The sequence below is a fragment of the Cryptomeria japonica genome, chromosome 5, assembly GCF_030272615.1.
Source record: "Cryptomeria japonica chromosome 5, Sugi_1.0, whole genome shotgun sequence".
Lineage (NCBI taxonomy): Eukaryota > Viridiplantae > Streptophyta > Pinopsida > Cupressales > Cupressaceae > Cryptomeria > Cryptomeria japonica.
The window spans coordinates 870510627-870536277 of NC_081409.1; the positions used below are offsets into that span (position 1 = coordinate 870510627).

A 25651-nucleotide genomic window follows, 5' to 3' on the forward strand; every position below is an offset into this window, starting at 1 on the left:
GACTAGGGAGAGCCCGTATGGCTCACCGAAATCAGGGATACTTAAGGGTTTCAATCCTCAAGCTAAGATGCAGCAGCAATAAACAGAAAACTTCATCACAGAATGAGCTCAAAATGAGCCCTATGGAGTTATATAATAACTCCTAAAGAGATGAATTAATCTCCACCTTCAAAATTGGCCTAAATTTGGGGATGGTGAAGGGACACCAGGGGGGACGGTGGTGGAGTGGTGGTGGGGGAGCGGTGATGATATAAAAAATAGAGGTGAATTGAAATCTTGAAGGTAAAATCTGCAGTATAACATATCTTTGAGGGTCCCATGAAAGTCCAACTGGTTTTCACAAAGTTAAAGGTTGCAATCAGTATGTAATGGCATGTGCCACGTAGCAAGCAACCTGGTGGCGTCCCCGATAAAGGTGGTAGAAATGGTGGTGCTGTGGGGGGACGTTTCCACTAAGTCCCCAAGTCTTGGAAATGTCCCCCTACAAGAGAAATGGGTTTTTGTGGGGGGGACACATCCCCACGGAACATTGTTATTTTCTGTTCTTGATCGATTGGCACAAGAATTCTAGCATAATTGAAATGACATGTCATCTGATTCAAATTTGGGACCGATAAATTTACCAAGTGAGTTGCCAATGGAAGAAAGACAATAGTATTCCAAAATTGGAGTGGAAGATTAGGGAGCCTAACCGAAAGTGGAGAAACAGGAAAGGATTAAGAGGGATTGAAGTCAGGATGCCAAGGTTTCAAACCTAAGCTCCGCCAAGTTTCGGGGACGAACGGTGGGACGTGTTTCCAATACAGGGTACACTTGGGCTATTTTTTAGGGGATGACACGTGACAACTTTTAAATAGGGAAATTGTTAAAAATATACAGAAATTAGAAATAGTCATATCATAAAATTGAAAAAGCATTCATAATAGATGTTATAGAACCTTTGTGAGCATGGGTAATTGAATAGGAATCATGAGTATTTTTGCATTATGAAAATGGTATTTCTTGTCAACTATGAATAAACTTGTATTTGACAGTATAATGAACATTGAACATAGCATGCCAACTTTGTCTGGAAGTCCTTGTATACTAAACAAGTTGTCCATTGTATGAAACAAAAAAATCGTTGATTGTGGCTTTGTTTGTGATGATGTAGAGATTGGCATTAGGGGATATGTATTTTGCAGATTTTGTGATCATGATTCATCATTGGTTTAATACTTGGTTAGACTTATAGTTTGATTGGGGTTTGGGGGCAACACTTCCAATGGGGTAAAGGGGCAATGCCCCTGGCAGGGTCTAGGGGCAACATGCGTGGCACTCCCTGTCGTGATAAAGGGTAGGGTCGGGGGGTGGAGTACCTGCCACCAAGCCCAAATTAAAACCTTCAAAACCATACAGGCCTTCATGGCGAACACCATTTTCATATTTTTTTTGTAAATCCTAGTGGGAATGTCATGACCAAACAAGCATTGCAAGGTTGGAAGTTTTTTCTTAAATTTACATAAATTGTGCTTGGGGGTATTGGGGGATGACTAGCCATTGTTGGGACAGATGAGAGACGTTTGGATGACCCTTGGCTGTCCTGGGGACGACTAGCTGTCTCTTATGTCCACTGCGCCATTTTCTTTTGCTTTTGAATTTTTGCAGAGAAGGGGGACAGTGAAGAAGGGATGTTACTTGGATGTCCCGAAATGTTTCTGTGACGGGAATCTGGTACCAAGCCAGGGAACGCGTCCTTGTGGAGCACAGTTGCAAACACAATAAAGCCTCATCAGTTATCCCAAAACCCAATTGCCTGAATTGTGAAGAGCATTCCTGTTCAAGGGAGGTTTTCAAATAAATAGAAACCAGCCTTTGGCACGGGGGCGAATAGCATTATCTTTTTTCAGTAGGCTCTTCAAATGATGCGGCAGCCATTGTTGCAACTTACTGGAACTTGGCCAATAATTCTGAAATTTACTGATGAAGGTAACTTGCTGAAGCCAATCTTCTGATTTGTCCCCATCCTTCCCAAACTCCAATGTCTTAATATGAGCATCTCCTGAAAAATCCTACTTTCAGGATCCTGTTCTGCCCTAGTGGACAGAACAACATTGGCATTGGAGGATGAAATCTGCCCATTAGACAGGGTAGCCACCTTTGCTATAACATGAGGTTGCTGCTCTCTTGAAGTAAATCTAGCTCTGTGCCTTTCTGCTTTAAACAACTGTGTAATGTGTTAATCATCATCTCCAAAGACGTCAACAAAATTGTGGCTTTCCACTGCACATCTAAATTACTGATCTTTTGAGTGAGCAATACCCCATGGTTGTGCATCATCCTTTCTGGTGTATCCGCAAACTCTGTTGGAAAATATCCTGCAATAAGCACTTGTATTTGTTGATGGAAGTGGTGGAGGAGTTTTATGGCGTTATTCAGAACAAAGAGCAGCATAAAAGGATAAGTATCTGAAAGGAATGATGATGGGGTTTGAGCTGGTATTTGGAATAGCCCCACACCTGTTTGCTAATGACCACTCAAAGTGCTTAAAATAGAAACTCTTGAAGCCAATGAAGCTGAAGCCTCTTAATAAGTGGATCTGTATCCCTTGGGGAGCAGGTGTGCGATTGTGGGTAGGAGGAACTGGATGTTAATTTTATTTATTTTTGATTGTTATCAAAATTTATTTTCTGTACAAGCTCAGCTTCCTTGCTCAGCTAAGGTTGCTAATTTAAATTTTACATTTTTATGTTATTTATATTTTTAATATAAACATATAATATTTTAAATATTTTTCCTGAACTTTGCTTTTCCTTTCTTTTCCGGAATTCTGCATTTGATATCTTTATAGCTGCAGTAGGAATCCTTGTAATGTGGACTTGGTAATCAAGGTAGAATGGTTTCAGTCATCGATGATAGTTTCAGTTTTAGGGCTTTTCTACCTTGTTTTTCATACACCAGGCTTTGAGTAAATTTTTATGTCATTTCAGTTATACAACAATCCTTCGATTTCAATGACAAATGAACTTATTGGATTAGATATTTAATGTGCAATTTTTTGTACAGAAGTGGATATGTGCATTCACATCTTAATTTTGATATGTAGAATATGCTGTCTACTAAGTCTTCTTGCAATTTATAAGGAATGAATGATATCTTAATCTTTGCCACTTTTAAAGCCTTGTAAATCTAGAAATAAACTCTAGGTAGTCTTAGTATCAAGTCAAACAAAGCACTTTATGACCAACAGCTTCAACATACAATTTTAATAAAGCCTCAGTTCAAGATTCTCTCATCATACTCATCCAGTCCATTTTTACTGCTAGTATTTCATCTATCTCCTATTTTGCATTCATTTACATGTGTTGTTTCATTTGATAAAAATAAACTATGGTTGATGACAACAATTTCTATGTGTTTCCACTTTTTTAATTTAAATTTAGAATTGCGACCCTTAAAAACCATGCTAAAGTTGTTATGGTATAAAACATAATAAATAAACTATAAAGTGTATGGTTGGAGTTCTAAGAGTGTCAGTTCATCTATAGTCTATACTGCGCATGTGAGAATTATGAACTTTTATTCAGAAGCATGTCTATAATGTTTTCCGGTAAGCTTTAATTTTGCAAGTATTCTGGATTCATTATATACGCTAAAAATTGTAGTTGGTAAATGGCAATTATTTTGTTATTATATTAATTATTTGTTAATACTGTAGATGATAATATATTTAAGTTATTTTTTTGAAAGTTTCTTTTGATGGGAATGCTATGAAACAGGACATTAATGGGAATAAGAGCATCCAAGATGCTCTTGCCTATGAGGAAAAGTTTTTTCGCAGTCGTCCGGTAAGGTTTACATGTAGCTCATTTACATAATTCAATGCACCAGTTAAAATAGTATTATTTACATGAGCTAATTCCACATTTATAACTTTTTACTTGATTTATGTAGGTGTACCACAGGTTAGCTGATAAATGTGGCATTCCACAATTGGCAAAAAAATTGAATCATGTAATATATTAATACCTTTCCCACATATTTTTGATTTCAAATTTCCAATGTGTACATAACTATTTTGAAGAAAGTTGGTTGTCTGTTTTCAAAGACCTATTTTCTCCTGGTTAGCTATTGGATGTTGAATTGTTGTCTCAACTGAATGGGATTGTCTTGTTTTAACTTCATTATTCTTTTGCTTGGCTTCAGATTTTGGTGCAACACATCAGAGCAATTCTACCTGGATTGAAGGCACGGATTAATGCTCAAATGGTCAGTGTGGTGAAGGAGTTTTCCACATATGGTGATATCCCAGTATCTAGGGTAAGTGCCAAAGTATTCAATTAAGCATAGCATTTCCTGTCGTTACCCAAATAACAGTGAATCATCTGAAAGATGACAGTGTTTGCATCATAGAATCGTATATAAACTGAGATTTTGTGCACAATTTGTGATAAAGATTTGTTTTGTTTCAATGTTACCATTGATAACAATCATTAATAGTTTTACTTCAAAATTAAAGCCTATTGGATCTATTTTAATTTCTGCCCTGTGTTTTGATTTTGCAAATGCTCATTATAAGATCATTTTTCTTTTGCTGTCTATGCTAATCATTTTTATGTGGCATTCAATATTTTTAGTGTTAAAAGTTTCTTGTGTTTGGTTGCTCATAGGCTGAGCAGGGAGCTTTGTTACTCAACATTCTGACAAAATACTCGGAAGGTATTTGATATTATTTCATTTTGAATTTTAATTGTAAACTTTTGCTTGCATGTTCCTGTTTAGATATTGGCATTAAACACTTTGATTAGGGATAGTGTTCAAACCATTGTATGCAGGACAAGTTTTGTTTTACAGTTAGAGTAGTTGGGACACATCTATGCATTATGCACAAAGATCAGGAAGAGAATAACATTTACGCAAGTAAGAAACTGAGTTTGAGCTGCATAACAACAGTATTCAAACTTAATGCAGCTACTGAAATCAACTCTAGGCAATCAATCGCTTTCCTCCGGCGAATATTTTATGTTTATTGTATTACCATTGATTTCAGTAGGTGCCATGTGACATATTGACGATTTCCTGCATCCAAAGTAATTTATATTCATAGAACCATCCATGCTTGGAAAAGTTCATAAATCTTGGCAAAAATCTAAGTTAGTTTTCCTATTTCCTTATTATTTTATGTGTTTGGAACATGTGATATAAACACTGGAAAAATAAAAGTAAAGATAATACCAGTGGAAGTTTTATTGGCTGTGAAGTAGTGTAACTCCACATAACTAATGCATAGGGCAGCAAGAGAGAAAACAGCTGAGGGAATAGAGAAGGCATGCATGTTATTGACCTATGTAGAAAAGCATAACAAAGAACTACTATAATTTAAGATCTATTTAAATTTTCAATTTCTCGTCTGAAGATGTTGTTGATTTTAATTATTTGCTGACAATTAATTTTTTGTTGGATACTGTTGGTAAGATTAACCTCTTCAGGCTATTATTTATGCTGCTATTCTCTTTTCCTGTATTATTGAGCAGCATTTACCTCAGTAGTGGAGGGTAAAAATGAAGAAATGTCCACAGCAGAGTTGTCAGGAGGAGCACGAATCCATTATATTTTTCAGTCAATTTATGTCAAGAGTTTGGAGGTACATATTTAATCCATAATTGTAATGCTGCAAGAAAAATTTCTATCTGCACATGTCTTCAGCTCTCCATGAGTGTCCTCTAAACTTGCGTATTCCATTTAAAGCCATGAGTTTGTTTTTAAATTTCTATTTTGCGTAATTCATTGAAATAAATATATGGTATTGTTTTCCTTTGCCACAGCTCGTGGATCCATGCGATGATTTAACTGATGACGATATTCGAACAGCTATTCAAAATGCAACTGGCCCTAAAAATGCTTTGTTTGTACCTGAGGTGAATATATTCTCATTCTTGTTACAGTATCAATTGAACTTATTTCTTTTTATTGGCACTCTGTTTGAACACTGTAATGTCAACCTCTCACTTTTAAGTCAGATAACAAAGTTGTATATTTTGCCTCCACTTCAAAGGGTTTATTTCATAGCTACTTGGAGACATTGGTTTGGGTAACATGATCCCATCTTTATATGAGCACCCAAATCTGATGGTGTTTGTATTGATAGTGGATCAATTTATAGCTGAGCTGGTTCTACTCAGCAGCAGAGAAAGTAGCAATCTGAGACAGTGATTGATGAGCGGGCTGTCAATGTCTTGAGAGTTTTGAATAATGCTATAAATTAAGATTATTGAATGATGTTGTGAATTATTTTTACTGATTTTTGTTTTTGCTATAAGTAAATTGACTGAGGCATCCAAGAGCTGCAAAAAATGGCATCAAAGCCGTGGATTGTGGTAACCAGAAGTTCACTAGATCCCCATAAAAAGCATTTTAATCCACTCAAGAAATCTAAACAAAACAGAACCTTTATTTAGATACTAGAAATAGGTTCATAGCAGATTAAATGTGATGGCAAATTACTACAGTTGAACACTTAAACTACACCTTGATGGCTGGGTGTGAGGGTTTCATGTTGAAGTGCACTTTAACTATATATGTGAGCAGATCAAAGTTTCCTGAAGGGGCCGTACACCTTTATGGCTGGGTGTGAGGGCTTCATGTTGAAGTGCTGCCCTTTATGAAGTCTTTCTTTGCTGAATGTTGGTGCTAAACCCCCTGGAACTTTTTAGCTGCAATTACAAGTTGGACTTTGACATTTGGCATAGTTAAAGGGCACCGAACAAATTAGATAATCTGCCGTACCAGTTGACAGTCCACTGTTTTCAGACCTGCACTCATGATTATTATGCAACAATTAGTTTTGAAGGCATTTTCAATATTGCAGTGAAGAGTTTGAGGGGCATTGATGATGCACTTTCAGACCTTGACAGCTTGGGTGCGATTACATACATATAGATGGATTTTCTGAGCAATTTCAGCAACCATACTAGTCTGATCTGCACCTGAACAGCAGTCAAAAGTGCAATCAGACCTCCTTGCAACCTATCTTACTTTAGGGGTGGTTATTACATTGCAGTAATTCAAGTTGAATCTCTATTGGTTGTTTTCAGTTGTTTTGGATGTTTTGCTGATAAACTATATCTACATTCTCTATTTCATCAAATATTAAACCAAAAATTATTGAAAAATGTGTATTCCCATATTTTAACACTTGAGAAGCAGTTAAGGTATCTCGTCTCATCTTTATCTTTTCTTAGCCTTTCCCTTTGGTTGATTTTGGTGTTCGTAATTTCACAGAAACAAAGGATTGAGTAGGGTAAAAAAAAGAAAATAAAGATATTTTGATGACCTGCCAGGCTAACAAATTAACAAATAAAATTCTTAATCATGGGAAAACCAATTTTCATTGTGAAACATGTTTCTGGTTATAACAGACCAACTGTTATGTGCTGTCTCATTGTCAGATTATATTATTTGAATTTTTGATAATATTCATTTGGTATAGAGAATACATCATTTCAAACTAATCACATTATTTTGTATTGTGGAAGGCCGGATTTAATAATAGCTTTTATTAATCAGCTTAAGCAATGATTAAAATTTGGCCAGGTTCCCTTCGAGGTTCTTGTGCGAAGACAAATTGCTCGCTTACTAGATCCAAGTATTCAGTGTGCACGCTTTATTTATGATGAGTTGCTGAAGGTATTGTAGCCATTTATATTTTCTGTATTCTTCTCCATGTGTTTTTTCCTCTAGTCTTAGTAAGAAAATACATGCATATTCAATATAAACAAGAATAATTGTTGTAATAAATGATTCCTTTTCTGCATTTATCTGCAGATTGCTCATAGATGCAAGGCAGTTGAGCTGGAACGGTTTCCAGTACTTCGCAGGCGTCTAGATGAAGTTGTAGGAAATTGTTTACGTGAGGGCTTGTCTCCAGCAGAGACAATGATACAACATCTTATTGAAATGGAGGTATTGCTTTAATACCGCTTCTAGAATATATCAGGATCGTACAAAATTGATATAAAATTATAAATAATAAAATAATTATTTTTGTGGATTATACTTGGGTGTGACAAGTAATGCAAATCTGAACATGGACTTGTACATACACAATTAAGCTAATTGAAAAAAAGATTAAAATACTTAAATGATTTTGTAGTATTTGACATCCTCATCATATTCATATTGCTGCAATCTAACTAGAATTTGCTTAACCTATTATTATTGCTTTTTTTGCAAGTGATATCCATTTGGTGTTAAGGAACCCTAGGCCTGCAAGAAGTATGGGTATTTACCATCTAGCTGAGACAATCTCCATTTACGAAGGATTCATTTAAACATAGATACACTTTTAAAAATAATCATCTTCAATAAGCAACATTTGAAAGGTTGCTGTGCAGAGATGAATAAATCAGGTCGTACTGGGACATTGTAACATATTTCATAGCTTTCCAAGAGAAATATTTGGAAGGCTAAAATTTAATTAAGCCCAAAAGTGACAAATTATAACCGTTGTCATACAAGACATAAAATGAGCTCCACCCACCATCAGTTGGACCGTCTCTGCAGGTCCTTTTCTCCATAAATGAATATTCAAAAATATTGCCCAAGAGAGGAAATAATGAGTGGGAGTGGGGTAGGCCCATGGAAGTTCATACCACCAATTGGAATTTCTGAGCACCAATGAAATGCGGTGCTCTACACCAAGTGAAAGGTGGGTGATACAATATTTTAGGAGGAAAGAAATAAGGAGTTACAATGATTAACAACTAATAATTGAACCAATCAATTCCTTGTCATAGCTGTAGGCTATGTCATAGGGTTTACTAAAATTCAAGCAAAAACTTTGAAATCCAGCAAATGTCAAGAAAATCTTCAAAAATAATAATAGTTTGCTCTAGATTTGTATGAAAAAAGATGCAATGGTTTTTTAACTAAAATATATTTCAAAGATATATTTTTAATTTAAGTGTTTCTTGGTTTTCTAGAGTCTTAGACAGTCTTCTGCTCGTTCTTGTCTTTCTTGATGCATTAACTGAACTGGGCACTGTTGATGCGTTAAGTGAACCTACCATAACCTAACAGCCATAGACATTGTAGTTTTCTCTGTTGATGCATTAATTGAACCTACCATAACCTAACAGCTTTAGACATTGAGATTTTCATTTATTGGATTCCGCGGTGGCTGGTCATTGTTGAAATATTTGTGTCCACTTTACACAGTTCATGCTTCATACCCTTGTTAAACATTGATGAGGTGGTGGGGAATTGAATGCTACTTGTAAGGAGGGTATTGTGATTCATCCGTAGTTTTGGATTATTAATGCAATATATTTCAATTGCCTTTGACATGCTAATATATTTTATAATCGTGGTGATATTTTTTGTTTTATTTTTATATTATTTTGTGCTTTTTGTTAGTTTTAGGATCAGACTGATAAATTAGAATCACACAGATGATAGCAATGACATAAAACCAAATAATGAACACTAGGAACACCAACATATCCTGGGAAAACCTCCCTCTTGGAGGTGAAAAACCCAGCTATAAATCTCAGATCTTATTATGCAATAGTTAGTCAGTATCTTTACAATTTGGCTTCAACACTTGAAGCATTTAGAACAGCAGTATATGCACAATAGTATAATGAAACCAAACTAGGGCACGCATAGCAGAATAATGAACTTATCTGCAGTATACTTGAATGCTAATCAAGGAAGACAATTTGATGACCATTTGCTGATCATTGACACCCTTCGCTGATCAAAGGAGACAATTCGCTGACTATAAATGAAGTTCGCTCCTCCAAAGTCAGTTCGCTGTTATTGAAGATGGATTTGCTGATCTTGAAGTGTATTCGCTGTCCCAGAATTGATTCGCTGTCCTTTGGGAATATTTCGCTGCCCTGCTGAAGGAATGTATTTTGCTGATGCTCTGCTGAAGGAGTTCGCAGAGTACTTAGATGACTTGCAGGTTGATGTGTAGAGGTAAGTCGCTCATTAGAGAGATAGATGTTTTGCTGATCTTTATGATGCAATTTGCTGTCCCTGTGGTTATGTTCGCTGACTGGATAATTTCACTGCTGATCAAGAATGTAATTCGCATGTTGTGTTGTGTTGATTGATTAAAGGCATATAGATTGATGGATCCTGAGACACATGAGGTGTTCATTGAGAGGAGTGTTCATTTTGAGGAAAGCTCTCCTAGCTTAGCCTGTCTACCTCCTCCACCTTTCTCCATTATGGATAGTGATGCTAGTGATTCAGATGATGAGACTCCTTCAACTCTGACTCGCAGGGTTACACCTCCGCAGGGTCCACTTGCAGTTGAGGAGCCTCGTTCTCCACCTCCACCTAGACCTCGTTGGGCTCGACAGACACTTGAGTCAATGAGTTCTCTTGTTGGGGATCCTTCAAATACACGGAGGACTCGATCACAGCATCAGGATCTTCCGCATTCATTCATTGCTACCACTTCCGATCCACAAACATTTCGGGAAGCATTAGGGGTTCTTGAGTGGGACCATGCTATGGAGGAAGAGTATAGTTCCTTGATGAGGAACAACACATGGGAGTTAGTCCCTCTCCCTAAGGGGAGAAAGATGGTTCGATGTAAGTGGATCTATTGGACCAAGTTTGCAGTGGATGGTAGTGTGGATAAATATAAGGCTCGACTTGTTGCGAAAGGTTTCTCTCAGGTTCCAGGTGTTGACTATACTGAGACATTTGCGCCCGTAGCCAAGATGAACTCCATTCGCTTGACACTTCGTATTGCCGTAGCTCATGGTTGGGCTGTACATTAGATGGATGTGAAGAGTGCTTTTCTTCATGGGGATCTTGATGAGGAGATTTATATGGAGCAGCCACAGGGTTTCATCCAGGATACTTCCTTGGTTTGCAGACTAAGGAAATCTCTCTATGGCCTTAAGCAGGCCCCCAGGGCTTGGTACGCCAAGATGGATTCCTTTCTTCTCTCAGTTGGGTTCACCAGGTGTCATTCCGATCCGAATGTCTACATTTTGCGACATGATGACTCACACTTGATACTTGTGCTCAATGTTGATGATTTGATCATTACAGGGAGCACCGCATCCATCATTAGCAGGGTCAAATCTGCTTTGCATGACAGATTTGCTATGACTGACTTGGGTCTTTTGCACTACTTTCTCGGGATAGAGATTTCACAGTCACCTTCTGGGATTACACTATTGCAGCCCAAGTATGCTCTTGATCTACTTGCACGCTTTCATATGGTTGATTGTAAGCCTGCACCGACTCCCTTTCTTTCAGGAGTCAAGCTTGAGGCTCGATGTTCTTCTCCACCAGTTGATGCCACATTGTATCGTCAGCTTGTGGGTAGTCTCATTTACTTGACTCATGCATGCTTTGATATTTCATTTGTGGTTGGCATGGTTTCTCGCTTCATGCAGGAACCACATGAGCTTCTTTGGAAAGCTGCCAAACATATCCTTCATCATCCAGGGTACACATCACTATGGGATTCACTATGCAGCAGGCATAGGACTTCGCTTGGTTGGTTATACAGACTCCGATTGGGCTGGCGATCTTGATGATCGTAAGTCTACTAAAGGTTACAATTTTCACCTTGGTTCAGGCCCCATTTGTTAGCAGAGCAAGATGCATCATGCTATTGCTCTCTTTTCGACTGAGGCTGAGTATTGAGGAGTTGTTAACGCAGCAACTGAGACCATTTGGCTTCAGCAGATTCTCACAGGGTTTGGGTTCACCACTCCACGACCGACAGTTCTACATTGCGACAAGCAGAGTGCTATTGCAATCTCGAAGAACCCGGTCCAACATCAGCGGACCAAACACACCGAGATTCATATGCACTATATCTGAGAGCTGATTCAGGAGCAGGTCATTGATTTACAGTATTGTCCTACAGTGGAGCAGGTTGCTGACATCTTTACCAAACCTTTCACCGAGAGTAAGCTCCAACAGTTGCGAGCTCTCTTGGGGGTGCGGGATGTCTCATTAGGGGGGGTTAGCTGACTTCTCCTTCCTCTCTTATGGGGTGGACTTTTTCCTCTTTGAGGTTTTGTCCTTCTTCTTTGAGAGTCTTTTGTCTATTCATCTCCTCTTTTGAGGGGGAGTTTTTTCCAACTGGGTTTTCTCCGTTTGGGAGAGATTGCATTGCATAGTTTTGCTTGCATTTGCATATTGTACATGGGTACCTATCATGGCCTAGTAGCCGAGACCCATCTTGCATTGTTGACTTGAGTTTTCATTCCCCTAAGTTGCACTTAAGGGGGGGTGTTGGTGTAAATAAATATTCATCATGGATATTATTACACTTTACTTAAGTTAACTTAGGATAATGCATCTCTTTGTAGTTTGGATATGAGACAGTTAGGGAAGTGTGCACATAGGGATATAGCTTGTAGGAGAAATTCCACCTTTTGTGGTCTTATCTTGCTGTTACACTCCACATTCGGTGGGTCCTCCACCTCTTGTGGAATATTATATTATTTCTCCTACCTACCCCTAGTATTTCTTACCTACCCTTGTTTCTCATTGAGCCACATGTCATGATTGTGTGCTCGTACATCCATATGGCCTTGCCTATATAAGCAGGCTCATATTCATTGTATTGGTTAATCCAGTTGATCATTTGCATATTGATGAGAATACAGTTTGTTCTTGTCATTCTTTTGTCTCTCTTTTATGCTTTTCATTGTGCCCTTGATCATGGCAAAATCTCACAAACATATTACCAAAGACTTTCAAGAAGAGCTTCTATTCCCTTGATATTATATATACTAGCTTGTCCGAGGAGTATGGCGTCATCAACAAATTGAGGATGAGTGGTTTCCTTGACTCCATTAGTAACCTTAAAACTAGTTAAGTGGTGACATCTTCAATTTATAAAGAGCTCTTCCAAGGGATTCAACAAGAATAATGTAAAGATAGGGAGCAAGAGGACAGCTTTGGCAAAGACCTATGGTACATTGAAGAATTTGGAAGGGGATCCTCCAACCAAAGGGGCAATCCAAGGATCCTTGATGCAGTTGTGGGAAAAGTTTCTTAATTCATTGGGGAAACCTGTTTTGCTCATGAAAGGTAGGATGAAGTTGAGGTTAACTTTGCTAAAATCAACCGACATGAAATGGTGATAAATGGTGGTCTAGGGTTAGAAATGCAAACTAGAAACTTATAAATTCACCATTTCCAATTGTGGGATCCATTTCTTTGAGGCAACAATCAATTAGGTTTAGCTTCAGTCATCAAGGAGAGCTGAACACCGTGATTAATTGTTCCTCTTTTTGATTTGATATGCTTAGATATGATTATGATGAGATCTAGGTAAAATGATGCAAACATGATAATATTCAGCACACAACGACAATTACAGAATTGAAAATCAACACGGAAGTACAAATTTGGAAATGAGATGCATAGAACTTGTAACTCAAATTTGGAGCTGAAAATGCCGATCAAGTGAGCTAAGCGCCTTAGACTAAAGGTGTTTCTGTCAATTGAGGCTTTGAATTTCAGATTAGGAGGCCCTGTAAATCATTCCCTTTGAAATTTGGCCTAAAAGTGTTGGTCAAGTGAGCTAATTGGCATAGACCTTCATGTTGTGACATTTTCACACATTGCCCCATTGCAGTAGTTTCTTTATTCATCAACCTTTTTCTTGAGAGAGGATGTAGTGCTTTGATAGTTTGAGATTTTGGCGCAACGACAAACGATTCCAACAACTCTTTCCATTGGTGTGCTTCGTTGCTCTAGTTGAATTTCTTCTCTATCAATTAGAATAGTGCAAAGATTTTCATACCAGGTGATCTATTATTGATAGCTTGGATTGTCTCTACATAGAGAGGTCAACAAGCAACACTAAATAGCATTCCATTTGCATAAAAGAAGAGTGCAGCCATAGCATCAACCGCTTCCCAACCTTGCACATCAAATAATCTTCCAATGTGGTTTGAGCTGCCCATGTGCAGACATCTCTAGAAGACACATCCACCTCTGACTCTCTATTTTGATTCTAATTTGCAGCAGTTACATTGTCATTTAAGCATGAGAGCTCAAATTAGACACTTTCCCATCAACCCTCTATTGATCCCTAACAATGTAATATCGTTCTATCTCATTTGGACAACGATTGACACCTTTTCAAAGTATGTGAAGGAAATAAACCCTAGCCCTCATGTAAGTACCCTGCCATGATATTTCACAAAGATTACATGTGATAACGGTTGTTCCACCCAGCCCCTTTGTCCATTGAAGATGATCACAATACTTCTACAATGGATACAAACAGAGTTACCCAAGGACGCCTCCCCGCTCCTCTCTGACCCGTCCCAAAAACGAGGACGTCTCAGGGACACCTCGAGGTCATCCCTTGGCTGTCCCATAGTATCATCATTTGAGTTTTACATATAACAAAGATAAAGCATGTATATATACATGAGAGTCAAAGTAAAACAAATTATCAAAACTCAAATGATAATACTATGGGACAGCCAAGGGATGACCTCGAGGTGTCCCTAGGACGTCCTCGTTTTTGGGACGGGTCAGAGAGGAGCAGGGAGGTGTCCCTGGGTAATGTTTTGATAATTTTCTGATTTATGTTTCAAAACATGAACTGTAACAGCAAAACAAATAGAAATTAATTGTTGGGAAGTATGTCTCACTTTAACTGTAAAACTGAAGGCTTTTTACTTGTCCACAATTCAGAATGGTTTTATCAACAAGAGTTGAACAAGGAGATCAATTAAGCAAATAACAAGCAGTACTCACAGCCTTTGTCTAAAAGCATTGATCTAACTACGTACCACTTTGTATACTTCTAGCTCTTTTCATTAATGTTCGGTTTATCATTTCTTCTACCCCATTTTGTTGGGGAGTATAAGGTGTAGTTTTTTGCCAAACGATACTTGCATGTTTAGAGAATTTCTTATAGTTTTTTGGAACAATATTTTTCCACCATTGTTACATCTCAATACTATTATTTTATAACCCATTTGTTTTTCAACCAATGTTTAAATTCCTTGAACTGAGTGAAAATTTTAAATTTAGAATGCACAAAATCAATCTAAATGTATCTAGAAACATCATCAATGAATATAATATAATAATGAGATTTAACCATAGAACTAACATCCATTGGACCAAACACATCCAAACAGATGATTTCTAATAATCTCTTAGCTCCTCTAGGAAATGAAGATATATATTATGTTTTCAAAACACACAATGCTCATAGAAATCATTTTTCTAATAGAATAATTAGAAAAAATGTCAACTAACTTTTGATTAGCAACAAATCTTTCACTTATCTGACCCAAGTCTTGGTACCCGCCATACATGCATTTTGAATTCTACTTATATGGGTAAAATTACAAAAACTAGTCGTTAAGCCTAACAAAGTCTCAATCCTAGGTCTTTAGGCCATCGCCAAATTCCCTCTTACCAACTAGCAGCCGAAATTGCCAAATGTCATTTGCACTTTAGAATTATTTAACTTGGATACATAAAGTAAATTAAAATTTTTTCATAAGATAGGCAAAACATGTCAAGGGTTTTAATCACAAGGTACTGTTGTCTCCAAGGTAAACCTCTCCTCCATCATATGTTGTTTGTGTGGAAAACTACTCTTTCTGTGGTCATATGGGTAGAAGGAACTTGAATTAATATTCCAAGCATCATCACTCATAGTGATGGTAGAAACAAATAAATTTTTATTCTAGTGTCATTAGAGGATTTTTTTCATGGAAGAATTTGAACCATTTTTTTTTTCACGTTCCTTTTTCACATGTCCTTTTTGGCCATTCCAACACTTTCTGCCTTTATCTTGGGTTTACAATGCCCATTAGATTTAGATCTTTCTTCTTATTATCCTCTTTGGGTCATGTTTTTGGACCATTCTCATACATGCAAAGCATCATTTGAGCCTTCATTTATGATTTGTTTTTCTCTTTTCCTATAAAAGAAGAGTAGCAATAAGATTGCCCATTTTTGGCTCTGCACCAGGACCACTAATAGCAATGATAAGATTTTCCCAAGTATCGAGTAAAGAGCAAAGTAATAAAATGTGTTCGTCTTTTTCATTCAATTCGACATTTAGAAAAACAAGCGGTCTTATAATCAAATAAAAAACATTCAAATTTTCTGCAATAGAATCATCATCCTTCATTTTCAATAAATACAATTGTCTTTTGAGATGTTATTAATTTGAAAAACTTTTAGTTTGATAGATATAACCTATCCCATGGCACAACTGTGTGTGGTAGTCTTGCCAAAAACATTCAACAAGATAGAGTTTACAAGCCAATACCTATGGTTTCTCATGCTTTTTTGTCTAGTTTTAATCAATCTCCATTAGACACATTGAAAGGCTTCTTTTCTTTGGAGATGCTATTAATTTGTAAAACTTTTGGTTTGATAGATATAAGCTATCCCGTTCCACAACTATGTGTGGTAGTCTGGTCAAAAACATTCAACTAGATAGAGTTTGCAAGCCACAACTGTATGGTTCCTCATGCCTTTTTGTCTAGTTTTAACCAATCTCCATTAGACACATTGAAAACAACAATATCTCCAAAAATAGGGTGCAAAAAATTCCGAAATATGAATTGCAAATAAGAAAGCCTTCAACAAACTCAGAATTAGATTCAGATTATTGATGTGATTTTTCTGCTAAATTAAATAAATTTCTGACTATCGAAAAATACACTAAATCTGCCTAGAAATTTCAGGAATGATTGACATTGATTTTCTCTTATTTTTCTGAGTTGAGGATGATTAATAGCATACATATTTAGACACAAATACCTCAGAAATCTCTTCAAATCCTAGTTGTCCTTGCCAAAATTCCTAGAAAGCCAGTGCTAGGTCTGTTCCACTTGTCTTTTTTGTTGCTATTTTCTATGATGCTCAGTAACATGAAGACACCTCGCTGTAGTTTATCCATATCTCAACCTGATGCTTGAATCTCACCTTAAAAAATGGCCTCCTAACTCGATAGAGAATTGCAGCTCTACAAATGATGTGCTAGGGAAAACACACCAAAGCCAAAGATTGCAGTAGCAATAGAAAAAACACTGATAGCATAATGAGCTCCGAAAGAAACCTAATATGTTATATAATGATTCCCAAAAGAATGATTAATCTCAACCATAGATCCATTGCAAACTCAATCCAATGTTCAACCCTCAAACATGAGCAAATAGGCTCCTTGATTTCCAATGCCCCCTTGACCTTATTGGCACATGTTTAGTAAAAATCACTTAAAATACACCTCTTAAGTCACTAAACTCAAAAGGGGGAAATATTAAGTCTTTAGGCTAAGAGTCACTTAAGTTGCATAAAAAGATGTGCCCACAATTTAAAATCACTTAAAGTTGCATAAAGAGGTGCCCACAATTAAGAATAGAATAGAGAACAAGCCAAAGACTCTAACATTTACCCATTGATTCCCTAAGTTCTCTTCTTCTTGGGTATCCAAAGAAATGATAGCAAATGCACCGTTAAGCCTCATGGCTTGAGTTGGGGACATCACAGATAAACAAAGTAAAACTGCTATACTAAAATTTGCTGAAAGTGTATACAAATCTAAAATTTCTTCATTCAACAAGGATTACTATATGATTAAAATTGTGTGATTGCTAAGTCAGTAATAAGAGATAAATCAATAAACCATAGATAATGCAAGATTTACGTGGAGAAGCCCTTTCAGAAATAAAGTCCACACGAGAAAGAGGACAAATATGTATTAATCTTCAAAGGAGAGATATATCTACACACTAACAGTGGATCTCTAATAGCACTTTGGCAACATTGTTGTACCTGTAAACAATCTCATAAAATTTCTATCTCATGTCTTCAAATCATAGAAAAATTGAAGAGGAATACTGCAAATGGTTTTCCAAAACAATGTACCATCAAACCATGGTAAAATGCAAAAACTCCCTCACGAAATAAAGAGGCTCTTTTGAGAATCGTAAAGGTAACTATCAATGAACCACAAATAGCAATAATAGCTTCCATGCTAATAATAGATGGTATCTTTAACTTAATTCCTCCATAATGGTCCATCCCATTTGTCTAAAATTATCATCCAACTTAAATGAGACGCACCAACAATGTTCAAAATGTTCAACTATTTAATTTTCATTTCTAAATTGAAAGTTTTGTTAAAAATAGGTTTGCAATTGACACAGCCAACTCCACCTTCTTTATGAATGTAGTAACAATTAATGTCAAGATTCTTGTGAAATCTAAACGTATAAAATTAATTTTCAATTCTATTTTAGGCATCAAAGGACACTTTCCAAGAGTGTTGGAGATACATGACTAATACATAAGGTTGCAAAGCAAATGATACCTTAATTTAACAGAATTTATTAAGAAACATAAATGGATTGCAATGTATGTTGACAGACTAGAATGACTTTGTATTAAATAACAAATGGATATTTAAAAGAACACCAGATTTTTAGCGGTAAAGAATTAAATGTTTTTATTATTAATGAAAATTAAGCAAACTATTGAAGTTTTTGCCCAATAAAATCTTGGTTCGTGTAATTCGAAGGTGAAAATACATCTCATTTTCTCAATCTTTATCATGCCTTTCCATTCTGTAATAAAATTATTAGAAAGTGTTTTGATGATCTTGCCCTGAAAATTGTGAGGAGTAATTTGTCCATCTACTCTTCCTGTCTTTTAAAGTTGTCCATTGATTAGAGATCTTGAGGAATTTTTAAGTAAAATGTTTATGCATACTATTTGCTTGTACATCTGGTATTTGCTGGTTTTATTTTTAAATTTTACAATAGGTTTATCCTGAATGTAAGAATCTTTGACTGTCACAAATCTGCAACTCTTTAAAGTGAGAAATGTGAGCATTTTAAATTTAAGTGGATCTTGTTAGACATATATTGAGAAGTTGCCAGCACTCAAGAAATATGCTACACTGTTGATTGGTAGATGATCATAGCTTACATATGTAATTTTTTTTGTTATTTTGCTTGTTGTAATAAACCAATGATGTATATTCTATGTATATGTTTTGTTAATAAAGTAGCTATTATATGCAGATGGACTACATAAATACTTCACATCCTGCATTTATCGGGGGCAGTAAAGCAGTGGAATTAGCATTTCAGCAACAAAAGTCAAAATCTACAATCCCCATGGTTAGGACTAAGGTCAGCAAATAGATTGAACTGACTGTTATGTTGGTACAATAATTAATGCAATGGCATATGCTTACTGTTCATGTCATAATCTACCTCTTCCGATTAGGATGGTGCTGACACTGAGCGAATACCAGCAGCTGATAAATCTCAAAAATCACGGGCTATATTTGCAAGGTCCACTCCCTCCAGTGCTGTTGCTGATTCAGTATGCACAAACCTCCTTGCCTCCAATGAAACCTCCTTTCTACATTTTCGTACATTGAATTTTGGAACTACCTAACTTTTTACAGCTGAACATACTCTTTAATATGGAGCACTTTCATTCAATGCTTTTGATGTTGCCCACATTTTTGTTGGTCTTGAATGCAGAGCACACGACCAATGGCAACTTATGAAAAGGCAGTTTCAGGTGGTACAAATAAAATATTAAGAGTTTGAATAGATTGTAGTTCATTTTCTTTATCCTAAAGATGGGAAATCTAAGTTCGAAAAAGCTGTAGTATAAGTAAAAGCTTTTTTTTTTGGGTAAAGCTTCAGTGCCATTTATTTTTTATATTTAGTCTATACATTTGAAGAAGCATATCATGAATAGAGGATGGCATATGCTTATTTTTATCTACTTGTGTCTCATACTTAATTATAAATAACACAGGAATCTCTTCAATCTTTGGAAGCAGCGAATCACGCACATCTGCTAAAGACAGTGTGCCAAACAACACACATAATGAATCTGTAAATGGTCTCGAATCCATGTTTTCCATGATCCAATTGAGAGAGGCAAGCTTTTACATAAGACACCTACTTCAATTTTAACACACGTCTAAACTTGTTACACTTTGTGGGTTAGCAATGGTCCTCATCATATAATTTGCTTGCTACCCTGTAATATTTTAATTTGTTGATAAGGTAACTGTTTGTGGTTTTCAGCCACCAGCAGTACTGAGGCCTGCAGAATTATTGACAGAGAACGAGTCTGTTGAAATAACAGTGACAAAATTGCTCCTGAAGTCTTATTATGACATTGTCAGAAAAAACATTCAAGACTTTGTACCTAAAGCAATTATGCACTTTCTGGTAATTGTGCTTGTTTGGAATAATTTGAGAATTGAGTTGATTTGTGTTTAACTAAACGTGGATGGTTAGAGCTAGCTTTTGTATATTTGAGATTGATCCGGTTTTTTTGTTCAGTGTTTGCTTTAAGCATCAGTGATGTTTTCATCCAGTTTAGCTTTATTCTTTTATAATTATGTGATGTAGGTAAATTATGCCAAACGAGATTTACATGGGATTCTTATCCAGAAACTGTATAGGTATGGGTGGGGATTTCCTGTCTGGAATCCTAATTTCCATTGCCAAAGAACTGCTTATTTGTTGTTAGTTTGCATGGTTGGTAACTTTGTGAATATGATATTTACTTGAGACAGTAGAAAACTCAAAAGTTATATTCACATTAATCACTTGCAATTTAAATATGCAGAGAGAATCTGTTTGAAGAGGTGCTGCAGGAAAGAGAAGAAGTAGCAATAAGAAGAAAACGTAGTAAGGAACTTCTCCGGGTTCTACAGCAAGCAGTATGGGTAAGTACATTTAAAATTTGTCGCTTCTGATTCTTAGAGCTACAATGGGAGTAGATCTTGAGTTTCTGGTGTTGCCTGAATTTCTATGTAAATACACTTCAGAGATAGTAAAGGATTTCAGTTATTTGTATTTCATGACTGCATATGTTGCCTTTGATGCTCCAGACATTGGATGAATTGCCTCTGGAGTCTGATGTACCATCCAGAATGTCAAACGTTGGGATGGATGCAACAGGCTTACCTAGGGCTAGTGCTCTTACCCCCTCAATCTATGGTATGGTCAATGGTGATTATGGTGGAATTGGGTCCTATATGGGCTCTCCTACTCGGACAAAGTCTCGTAAGTCTGCTCACTCAGGTGAGCAGCCATCACCATTGAACTCAAGTGCAGCAGCTAACGGCAGTGGACAATCTTCAGCCATAGGGGCAAGTTATCCAACTATTAATCCTTGAGTACTTCAGAATCTTGCAGATTGAATATGGTGTTAGCATGTATTGTTATGCCCAGTCCAACCTTTGCACTGGACTATCTATGGCCTTCTGACTAAGTTATTGGCTGTTCTACTGATCTGGTGTAATCTATGTTTTCTTTAAGCTCATATTAGCAGCTGGAGGCCAAATAGTCATTCCTGCTTTTGATTGATAATACTGTGCACTTGTATTCAATTCTATTTATTATTTTTGGTAGCCAGCCCTGCGATTGTTTATTGCCCGAATGGTATCGCAAGGGTTTGAGTTACAAAAGTTATGACTTGGAATTTGGTTTAACCAATCATAGGCGTTCAATTAAATTAAATAAAGCTCTTTATTTTGCACTGTTGCTTGGGCAGCCTCTTTTTGGATATATGTGGTTTGGTTTTTAATTTTTTGGAATTTGTTACACGAGAGTTTTGTTGCAAATGATTTGTCTATGGTGAGTTTAAAAAAATATTGAATGTTAAAAATTGAAAATTGGTTTTCTGTAACACATTATTTTGAATGTAATTTTTTCAAAAATTGTTTCATATAAGATTTGAACTCTGCACTATTTAGGTGCCTACAAGACCTGGACTTTGTCACTAAACCAAAGTTAATTTATTTCATTAATAAGATCATCAAATGCAAATAACATAATGAATTATGCAAGGCTCCTGTATGCTGTTTGGCCCAGATATGGCTGCTTTGCAATTGGTCAACATCATTCTAGACTAGAGTGGGGGATGTGGCTATTCTTCCTACAAAATGACATGCTCGAGACATGAGAACATAAAAGTCACCATATAAAATGACATCACATCATTCAACTTAATATGCGATGGGAGATGCACACTCACTTGTGGAGAAGCGGGTAGGGGAGAGGGGCTGTAGCTATTCTGGCTCCAAAACGGCATGCCTCGATATGATGTCGAAGGCATACCATTCAAGTACGTCAGGTCCATGAGAGCGACGTTCCTGGGACCCACAGATGACATGGAGGAATTCGCGGCTGCGATGACGTGGATGATGTTGCCGTTCTGTGTTTGACGGAAAAGCTTGCTCGCGGTTAACACTTTCCCGACCGTTGTCACCGCGATGTGACGGTTACGGTTACATCGGGCGAGGCGGTTAACATGCCCCGGGCAAGCGTTTTACATTTTCGGTTTTGTGTCGACTAACATGACTAACATCGAGCGACGGCCACGTGTTATGGGCACAGTTTTCAATTCATTTTTAAAATTTTTTTGAATGAAAACTTGCATTTCGCGAAAATTGAAAATATATTTCGTCCGATAGCTGCATGCAGAACGTGCTGGTGGAGGCGAAACAAAACATTCGACCGTGGAAATTCACGCTGTAAATTCATGTGCTCGGTTGAATCATTGAGCGAAGGAGCTGCTCTTCAATTGTAGTTATAGGTATGCATTCTTAAAATATGTGTGGCTCCAAAGGGGAGAAAAGCTGACCGAATGCATAACCCAAGTTGTTTGGGTATATTGTTAGTCGTATACCCTTCTCGCTTGTTAACACGCGGGTTTTTTCTCATTCCAAACCCTAACAGATAAAGATAATTTTATGATTCCTTCGTCAACCCAGTGTTTGAAATTGTAAATTTTTATATCATTTTTGTATCGCAGAGGTGGTTGTGAGTCTGCCCTCAGGAGGTGTCAAGAGGACAACGATTTGGGTGGAGGCTTAGGCGGCTGCGGTAATTTGAAACCCTAAGACATTCAATATTTTTTTTTTAATTTCCTGTCATTTTGTGTTCTGTCTGTGAAAATTAGGCATCATTTTGCAGCATGGTCGTGTCAGGATACCAAGGTTCCCTTTTTGATTGTTGACTGCTGATTTTTGGGATTTTGTTGAAAATCGTCAAGGTTTGGATTGTTTGTTTGCGGTTTGGTGAGTGATAGTATATATATATATGTCAATATGAAGCAATACACACACACACACACACAAAAACATGTCCTCTACAATACAGAGGAAAACAACAGAATAAAACATAGATAAAAGAAACTATGGAAATATTATGCTCTGTTTCCATTATTCTTAGGTGCTCATTAGATAAAAAAAAGAAAACCTATAGTCCCATAAATCCCCCTTCAACAATGAGCCAGAATAGACGGAGGCTGCTTCAACAAGGAGCCCTTCAACAATAATGTTTTTGTTCGCGCATTAGTCTTACTTTTTCCATGTTAGGCAAATGAAAAAGGCGCTGTGTTTGCTATCATCAAACAAACAACAGATCAACTCCTAATTGTCAGCAAACAACATATCAACTCCTAAACAAGAGCAGGTTACACACAGACAAGGCATGGTTGCATCAATGAATCAACAACCTAATTTTGAGGAGTCTGTTTGCATCAAAAGGCAAACCATAACATGTAAACGAGGTCAAGACCACGTAAAAGAAGCTCAATTTGAAACAAAACATTTTATCTCACTTTGTCTTTCATGTAGCTATTAGGTGCCTGCCACTTGTATTTGCATATATATATATTTATTCTCGGACATATATGTTGATGCATGTTATTGGTACGATATGTCCTTTTTGGAGCCAGAATAGACGTGTCATGTATGTCGATTCATGTCGTTACAATCTCATTTTGAAGCCAGAATAGACATGTCTGACACAAGTTGGAAGCACTTAATCACACTCGAAAAGTGCAGAATAAACATATATGCATATATATGTGGGAGGCTATGTGTATTGTGGCTCGACAATGGACGTATCGTACCAATAACATGCATCGACATATATTTCCAAGACATGCATACCATGCCAACTTCTCGTGGTGCTTCGACCCATGGTATGTGATGTGGAGTTGTTGTCGAGTTCTTGGTTTCAGTCCTCGGCACCCACACAAAATTATGTGGAAATGCCGGAGGATGGCTGCGGCATGCTTCGTGGTTACTGCCGGTTTATTGTGCATAACATGCACATTAAAAGCTTGTGAATGAAGGAATCGCATTTGGAGGGCATCCTGGCAGGAAGAAGAGGCCGTGGGTTGCAAAAATTTGGTACTTTTGTCAGAGAAAACACTAGCACGAAACTCTTACTCTCGCAGTGGGACGCCTCTATTGTGGCTGCAAAAAACAAAATGGGGGGACTAACACCCCATGTTTGTGGCAGGTTTTTAATCGTAGGTTTTGCATTTGATGGCTGCTTCTGTCTAACACAACGCTGTTAGTTTGTATGATTTCTATTTTGGAACCAGAAGAGACACAACCTCTCGGACCATTGTTCATGTACGAGTTGTGATTTGATGCAGCTTACAGCGGTAAAGCCAAAGGCTAACACATGATGCAATTTACCATAGGAGATGGAGTTAGTCAATAACAAGGCTTGAGAATAGACAAATGGTACCGCGTGTTAGTGACATGTTATCCAATTACATCCATTGAATGTAAAATATAGTGTAAAACGTGTGACTAAGCTGCGTGTTAGTCAGACCATAGCGTTGATTTCGAGTCGGAATAGAGGCGTCTATCTTTGAGCGCACAACAATAGTACGAAAACAGGTGGTTGATATAGACAACTCTGGTACTATGGCAAATTGACATATATATTTTAGGTGATATAAATTACTTAGTGGTAGTTTATATTGGATGTTAAACTGCAATTTCATATATGAACATGTAGGTTCCTTTTTTGTCTTTTGAAATGCATGTACTTCCCAATGTAGATTACCAGTAACATGAGTTATCCATGCAGGTTGTTGATTTTCAAGGACTATTGAGTAGTCCCCTGGCAAACGTCCAAACGTTCCCAGGTTGTTGCTCTGTCTCCCTTGTTTAATACTACTTGCACTGTAATGTCCACTTATTAATAATCTTTGGGCTTGTGCAACTTTTTGAAAGGCGCTTGTTATATATATATATATATATATATATATATATATATATATAGTTTTTTGTATATAATTTTTTTTATGCGGTACAAATGTATGTATAAATTTCAGTTCTTGATCATGTAATTAATGTCCTTACTTTTACTGAATTTGATAATAATGAAAATGAACAATGCAATTGGCTGATGCGTTTTATTATATGCTATAGATGCACCATATTAGACAATAAGATATAATTTTCGAACCTAAACGCCTTAATATTGTTATTTATGGATCTTCGAGTCATGAAACCAGTGTTGAATGTATGAAGCAGAAATCCTGATTCTTGCGAACTATGTGTTATAAATTTGTATATATTCTGTTGATTTGCATGAGAGTGTTAATGTTCATCGTAGTGTATTTGTATTTCTAGATTATTGATGTTCGTGATGTTTGAGAAGTACATGTGTTTGATGATCCAACTCCAATCTGAAATGTGATTTGGGGCTTTTGTTTGAGGTGTCTCGGGTTGGCACGACGAACTCCTCATGTGTCTATCCTTCAGAGTGTTTTTTTCTTTTTTCTTTTCGTAAATTAAGAGTATGTTTTTAATAAATAATACTATTCCCATGTCAACAAAGAG

General features: G+C 36.8%; 1 protein-coding gene across 2 annotated transcripts in view; it reads left to right on the plus strand.

Moving 5' to 3' along the window:
- Positions 1-21534, plus strand: part of LOC131037854 (dynamin-related protein 3A) — a 70009-nt gene extending 48475 nt beyond the window's left edge. The window contains exons 6-21 of one of the 2 annotated variants that reach the window (XM_057970087.2): positions 3759-3827; positions 3934-3993; positions 4186-4299; positions 4650-4698; positions 5514-5623; positions 5805-5897; positions 7573-7665; positions 7804-7941; positions 19041-19139; positions 19249-19347; positions 19512-19551; positions 19795-19919; positions 20070-20216; positions 20400-20452; positions 20620-20719; positions 20885-21534. In XM_057970087.2, coding sequence (XP_057826070.1) covers positions 3759-3827; positions 3934-3993; positions 4186-4299; positions 4650-4698; positions 5514-5623; positions 5805-5897; positions 7573-7665; positions 7804-7941; positions 19041-19139; positions 19249-19347; positions 19512-19551; positions 19795-19919; positions 20070-20216; positions 20400-20452; positions 20620-20719; positions 20885-21172 — 1677 coding nt within the window. In that variant the 3' untranslated portion in view covers positions 21173-21534. Of the gene's footprint in view, positions 1-3758; positions 3828-3933; positions 3994-4185; positions 4300-4649; positions 4699-5513; positions 5624-5804; positions 5898-7572; positions 7666-7803; positions 7942-19040; positions 19152-19248; positions 19348-19511; positions 19552-19794; positions 19920-20069; positions 20217-20399; positions 20453-20619; positions 20720-20884 lie in introns of both variants that reach the window. The other variant, XM_057970086.2, reaches the window with a different exon arrangement.
- Positions 21535-25651: the final 4117 nt, after the last annotated feature.